This window comes from Notothenia coriiceps, unplaced genomic scaffold (genome assembly GCF_000735185.1).
Source record: "Notothenia coriiceps isolate Sejong01 unplaced genomic scaffold, NC01 NC01_scaffold00038086, whole genome shotgun sequence".
Classification (NCBI taxonomy): Eukaryota; Metazoa; Chordata; class Actinopteri; order Perciformes; family Nototheniidae; genus Notothenia; species Notothenia coriiceps.
The window spans coordinates 63,630-70,891 of NW_011370787.1; the positions used below are offsets into that span (position 1 = coordinate 63,630).

Consider the following 7,262-nt stretch of genomic DNA (forward strand, 5'->3'; position numbering starts at 1 on the left):
GGGGGGGGGGGAACGCTGAAGTCATGTTTAGGATTAGGGGTAGTTGTGTAGAGGAGCTTATGGCGATATTTTTGGGGGCTGTGGGAAACCAAAGCCATCTTGAATCCTACCACTCCAAATCCTCCGTGTGTGTGTGTTTGTTCAGGGGTGGTGGTAGTAGGTTTGTTATTTGAGACCACATTTACAGCCCAACAGTTGTTTCATGATGGATTCCCCCAGTCTTGTAATGAATTTACGGAATACCGCAAAGTAACCATTTGCATATATTGAGAAATCATTAGCTTTCCGGATAACATCTCCTCATCTAATTTACAAACCTTAAGTGACCTTGTCCTGCACCTTAGCTTGTTAAACAAACAGTTACCAGAGTGAGTTTCCAGGCTAGATAGATAATCAGCTGCTCATCTTATACACATCAAACATGTTTGTAAACTTACATGCAAATGTAACTGCGGTCGGATTAGATTCTAGTGTGGTCTTTACCTTTCACTACTACCTCCACCTGCCAGCTGCTGTCAATCAAACACCACCACACTCCTTCTTTTACTTATAACTAATAAATACATTGTAGACAAACATGTTGGCATTATTCTCTACTACCACCAGCTGTGTTTCTAAATAACACCGTTATCATCCTTAAGGCTTGTAGTGTAATATTTGCAATAATACAAAACCTTTATGTCAGAGTTTCTGAAAACAGACAGGATGATCTGATGATCATTAGATACTAAACCGTAGTTGTGTATATGACGAAGTTTCAGCATCCCATTGTGGAGAAACACATTTAGTCCTTTGCACATTTTGATTGAGGATTTCTGCCAGTGGAAAGAGAAATAAAACCTTACTACAAGCCTGGGCGCAGGTATTATAGTTTACACATTCAAGTCTTTGTTTCAAACTTTTAAATCTTAGTTTTGACCTTCTCTGTGGTTTTACCTCCTAGAAAACATCTTTATGGGGCAACAGAGTATGTTGGATAGCAAGAAGAACAGCAGGCAGACCAGGCACAACCCTACATTTAATTCCTTCACATTCACTTTAATATAGGGTCTTTCCTCTCTTTCCATCTTAGCTTGTGTCTTGAAGTGATTAGCGATGTGTGTGGGTGTTCCTCTCAGTGACTCAGGGAAGACCCATTTCACACAGCTGATAAGGTTACTTCCTCTTTTAGACCCAGCTGAGCACCACCTCTGACCCGTGACCCCTTGCAGCTGGGGGTCACCAGAGGCGTCACGGGATATCGACCAGACCCCGCTTTACTTGTCTATCATGGTTTGATATGTTGTCAGGCTAACCAGCGTGTGTGTGTGTGTGTGTGTGTGTGTGTGTGTGTGTGTGTGTGTGTGTGTGTGTGTGTGTGTGTGTGTGTGTGTGTGTGTGTGTGTGTGTGTGTGTGTGTGTGATTTGAGTCAGGTGAGTAAAAGTAATGCCGTTTAAATCAGAAACGTCTCAAATCGCTAGCTTGAATATTCCAGTGAGGGGTCAAGTGTACTGTAAGCAGCTTTAGCTCATGAATGCTTCTCTGTCTATCCCTAAATCCACATCGGTAGATTGTATTTTGAAAGACACGCGTATACTAACTCGTCGAATGAAATGATTATTTTTAGCCGAAATACTAATAGACCACTTTCACTTTCTAAAAAGCCCCTCTGTCCCACTTGAATCTTGTTTTAGATAAGGAATGTGATGAGGGTCCGCCAGAGCAAGCAAACATGGAGATATTTTTAACCCTATATGCTGAAACTCAGTTAGCACAACTGAATGAAGTGTATTCCTCTGGTTCTGCAGAGAGTCATACACATACAATAAAGTTCATTCATCAATCTCAGTGGTTTCCTCCCAGAAATCATGCTTAGTGCCTACAAAAGAAAACCTCTATGTGGCACGCACTCTCTGAGAAAGGGCGTGTGGGGGTGAGGTTTGATGTGTGGAAAACAGGTGTGTTGGTGCTTTTGAGTGTGGAAAACAAGAGGCCAGGCCTGCGAGTGAAGGATCACATCTGGCCTCAGATTCCATTGACATGAAATGAGGCTTTTCTTTTGTTGTGTGAAATACTTTGTAAAAGACAGAGGAGATCAAGATACTGTGGGGGGGATACACACCCTGTAGCAGTCCTTCAAAACACTGTACTATTGTGTGACTGTCCACCCTCCAGCCTCCACACAGGGAGCAGCGTGGAGCCTCCTGGCCCAGAATCAGAGCTCCTTTCTGGGCAGGGGAAGTGTCTTTGAAGCCCCCTTCCCCGACTCTCTAATCCAACCACCCTGTAATGAATGAGAAGGCTGTGAAAGGAGACACGGTGTGTGTGTGTGTGTGTGTGTGTGTGTGTGTGTGTGTGTGTGTGTGTGTGTGTGTGTGTGTGTGTGTGTGTGTGTGTGTGTGTGTGTGTGTGNCTTATGACCTGCATAATTACATTACATTATATATTACATTGCATTTAGCTGACGCTTTTATCCAAAGCGACTTACAATAAGTACATTCGACCAGGAAGATACAACCTTGAAGAAAACAGAATCATATAAGTACATCAGGTTTCATAGAGCCAAACATTTCAAGTGCTACTCAACTGGCTTTAGATAAGCCAGTCCTTCATTAGAATATAAGTGCTCTGTTAGCAGTTCTTTGTTAGTAATTCTATCGCTCGAAGTGGAGTCGAAAGAGATGAGTTTTCAGTCTGCGCCGGAAGATGTGTAAGCATAACATACACACACACACTCATGCATACGTATGCACACATTAAGAGGCACAGACACACACAGCCAGACACAATAAAAGAGAATGCAGAGATTAGACCTGTCTGAAGTTGTTGGGATGACCTTATAAATGATTTCAATGACACACACTGAGTCAAGCGGGCCTGTAGCACCTGCACAGGCAACAGCTGGGAACACACATGGGCAACAAACACCCCCCCTTGCATATTATGCACACACACACGCTCACCACCCACAACTTTATTTGTGCTGCTGCCACGCTCGGGCAGAGGAATGTGTGAGCAGGTGCCCCCTGCAGAGAGGAAGAAGCACTAAACACTCACCATACTGTTTGCACAGAAGTCAAACACTGTCCGCTTGGTTTTAAAAGGAAACCAATACAGTAGTGAGTGGTGGTGGTGATCAGGATGATGGGAATTCTTTTTTTTAACAAATACCCGTTTCTTGATTTTTTGTTGCCAAAAGCCAGAACTGAAACTTAGAATTGATTTTCACAATGTGTCACCATTCACACCACATTGAGGAAGATTATCCCCATACTCTGCTTTATTCAGTTTTTATATCAAGAGCTGGTTAAGAATAAGTCACACTGTTAACGCTCCCATGATCTGACACATATTCAGTCAGTTTGGTCCCTTTCTTCTCTTCTGTTTCGTTCTTTCAAGTGTTAATTCTAACTTTTATTTGTCATTTCTTTACTTTATTGTTTTATTTTTAATTAAAAATGTTATCTTGCCGTTTCGATTTCTCTTATCACAAAGTGTGCTATCAAGAATGCTCATGTAAGCACAATCGTTTTTTCCAAGAATGACAAAAAAAAGGGGTGAAGGAAATCCAAGCACAGAAGGACAACAAAGATGGCTGACCCCCAGGTCCAGGACCATTGTACTGTAGGTGTCTAAGCATGTGTGTGTATGTACTTGTGTGAGGAGGACATGGACACAATGAGGCTTTGTTTAATTTTGAGTGCGTCCCATAGCTCTGACCACCACATGGGCACTTGTTACATATAGGAGGGTGGCACGAGTGTGAGTGTGTGTCTTTGTGTGAGTAAGTGTTGCTTTGTGGGTGTGAAGATGTGTAGGTCAAAAGGTGACATAACTGCACAAGAGGAGGCTTCTCTTAAGGGCGCTCTCTTTAGGGTGTGGACACTCCCCCTGTGTTTAGTATATGTGCGAGGGGTGTGTGCAGTGTGTGAGTGTCAGGGGTGGGCTGTAAACCCCTGTGTCAGATGGGTCAAACACCCAGTCGAATAAGGCGACTGGTCTGGTTAGAGGTAGTTTACTGCCTCCTGCTAAAGAGGTGGACACCCCACCACGCCCTGCAGGTCCCTCACACACCCAGGTCACCAACACACACACACTGAATATTTAAAGCTGATGTCTATGCCCTGCTGTCATCTGCAAGACTGACACATGGCCACATGTATATGGTTTAATGACACCTCACCAATATTTGAGTCTGTGCTCAAAAGTGTCTGCACATATATCAGAATGTCATCGTGTGTCTGAGGTTGGGTGGTCTGTTGATTTATTGCCAGTAGGTCGCTCTTACAAATGTTCCCACAGTGGAATTGATTTCCAGACTAATTGTACGAGGTGCTTTGCCCACTCTTACCAGCCGATGTTACGACCAATACCCTCCCAGTATCCCCTCCCGGCATCGAACTCTCACCTCTCTTCTGTGCTTCACAGTGCGGACAGTTGTTGTCAACAATGGCATGGACAGAAGTAGAGTCAGGCGGCTGTTAAAAGAGCAGCCCTTCTAATTACTGCACACAAAAGAGCTGCATGCCTGTTCAAGCACTGCTGTGAAATGCTGCTTACTCATCCTCTCTATTCAACTTATCCATGGCAGGTTATTATGGGATGGAGTAAGTCTGTGAATGGTTGTTCCTCCTTAATGCAGTCTCTATTTGAGCATGATAGACCTTTTAAAGCAACTGTGCTCTACATATAGTTTTCTGTCTATGTAGATGTTAATGTAGCCTCTCTTGTTTATTGAGATTACTGTGCAGGTTGTTACAAATGAATATGATATTTATGTAGCCACTCATTGAAAGTAATTCTAAATATGATGCAATGTTATAAAACTATCAAACAGTATATAAAGTAGTCAGCTCCACAGTTATAATCCAAATAATCTAACGACAGGAGCACATTTGTACAATTAGAACTCTTTCTTTTGACACTTTACATTTACTGTGCGTATAAGGATTGTGTATATGTTTGATTTTGGGGTATTGCTGTTAACCTTTGGGAAAGACGTCAATAATCATTGCACTCAGTGTAGCAGTTGTAAGTTAAGGCCAAACAGAGCAATAAACAAAATGGTGTACAAAGCACTTCTCTGTAAAGGAACGATAATCGGTGGTTTGCCTTTCATTTCCTGAGCTTCTTGTCCTCTCTGCTCAGTCTAAAGGTACAGTTTGAAATAGAGCGAGATAGAGAGGGGAAAAAGGAACGGGGTGATTGAAAGTGTGAGTGAACCACCCCCCCCCTTGACTCACCCCGTTCTGCGTCATGAATTTGCCCCTTTACCCAGCCCAACAAGGAATGTTAATCAGCAGAAAGCTGCTTTAGATTTACAGGGGGGGATTTGCATCCAGTTCTTTGAAACGCCAATATCAAAGTTCACGTCGGACTGTGAGAACCAGCAGCAAGAGTTTATATCTGAACAAATAAACTGGAAAGGATTTGGTGCTGTGAAATGTTCTCCTTGAGCTTTTAAAGTGAACTACCTGTGATTGTCTGATGATGTCACGCTGGTGTGAAAGACACTGCATGGCCCTCTGAAATGGTGTTAATTTCGATCTGGGAGTGTGTGTGAATGCTCGATTTAGTACGTGACAGAATAATTAAGGAAGAGAGAAGGAGTCGAAGTAGCAGTTCAAACTAAGAAGGACTTGGTGAGTCACAGAATGATGAATGTGATTCATGCAGGGGTTGAAGTGATAATAAAAAATGCCACATTTTAGTCTTGAGATTAGCTATAAAGGTAAAGGTTTTGTAGTGGCAAAGGTTTATCAATAACGAAACTAATTAGGAAGCATGAAACAAATGCAAGCGGTTATCAACCTGCAAGTCGAGTCTTCCGAGAAAAAATCAGATGAGTCACAAAGGAAGTTGTATGATGTCACCAAGACAGAGACCCATACAGTACATGGAAAAACTGCATTGTAGGTGAAAAAAGGGAGTAAATGAAGCTCTAGTGAATTGGTCCTAACAGATAAAAAACGTTTTAATCCTTACAGTTCTCCAAAAGGTGTTGTGCTAACAAACCCCTGCCCACTTGACTGGTCAAGGTTCAGATATATTTACTGCTTGCTCATTTCTTCTTATAATTAAAAGTTGAAGGCTGAAAATACTTCAATCCATAATGGAAAGACTTAAGGTCTGACTAACATCAAATGGCCAGAGTTCATGTTTATTTGTTCGTAAGTGGTTTCAAACATCCATCACTGCACACATGTGAAAGTCAGAGGCGTTTTAGACCTCTGGGAGACATCCAAACAGCCAACTGGCCAGTTAGCTCCACTGGAGTTTCCTCTCCTGAAAAGAATATGAACCTCCATCCCAGTCTCTGTTACTGTGATTCACCTTCTTAATGTGTGTGTGCCTGCGTGTGTGTTATTAAGAACGCCATAATCCAGAGTTCAGGCTCAGGCCTTCGCTCAATGAGAGTGCTGTCTGCCATCCAAACTGACTGGCTCTCTGTTCTCGCTCTCAGAGCAAATGAGCTGATCACACAGACAGAATGGGAGCAATTAGTGCAAACACACACTAACACGCACACACGCACACGCACGCACGCACGCACGCACGCACGCACGCACGCACGCACGCACGCACGCACACACACACACACACACACACACACACACACTTTGTGCCTCTTGCCCAGCCTGCTGCCCATAGTGTGATGTGTCCAGGAACTGAATAGAGGGCAGCTTGTTCTTAAAGGGAGGTTAACTGTTTCTATTTGAATTGGGCATATAAAACAGCCAGCACTAGATCGGTTCCAGCCAATCAGGTGCCGTCTTTACTACAGTGATAGTGAGCTGTTGAATAAAAAAAATGCTACTAATGAGAATAACTCCCGAAGTGCATATTGCCACCATTACTGTACATACATAGACACTCAACCTTTTGGCAGAGTTTTTCAATGGTGACATCATCCCAAAAGCCAAAGTGGATTTGATTATGAGAGGGCGTGTTTGAGGTTAAATGTTTATGTGCATGTGGGTGTGTGTAATATCCGTCATCCTATATCATAAAGAAAACAAAACCAGCCTCCATATACAGTGTAGTGTATTTCCAGCTCAATTACTGTACAATAAGCCAGTGAAACCTATAAAACCTAATCATCCAATAATGGAGCCATACTGTCCCTTAGCTGCACATTATTGGAAGTGGCGTCACATATGGAGACAGGGGAATGCTGAATGAGACTAGATAGCCACAGGCACCACAGTTGGCCTGGAATGTAAAGTATAAAACATGATTAGAGAGCGAAGAGGGAGAGTAAAGCACGGGAGAGGGGGGGGGG

General features: G+C 43.0%; 1 protein-coding gene across 1 annotated transcript in view; it reads right to left on the reverse strand.

The window, feature by feature from the left end:
- The window catches only part of LOC104967977 (N-acetyl-beta-glucosaminyl-glycoprotein 4-beta-N-acetylgalactosaminyltransferase 1), a 20,217-nt gene extending 14,979 nt beyond the window's left edge, over positions 1-5,238 (reverse strand). Inside the window, exon 1 of the mRNA XM_010797518.1 lies at positions 5,224-5,238. Within this exon, the coding sequence (XP_010795820.1) occupies positions 5,224-5,238 (15 nt within the window). The remainder of the gene's footprint in view (positions 1-5,223) is intronic.
- Positions 5,239-7,262: the final 2,024 nt, after the last annotated feature.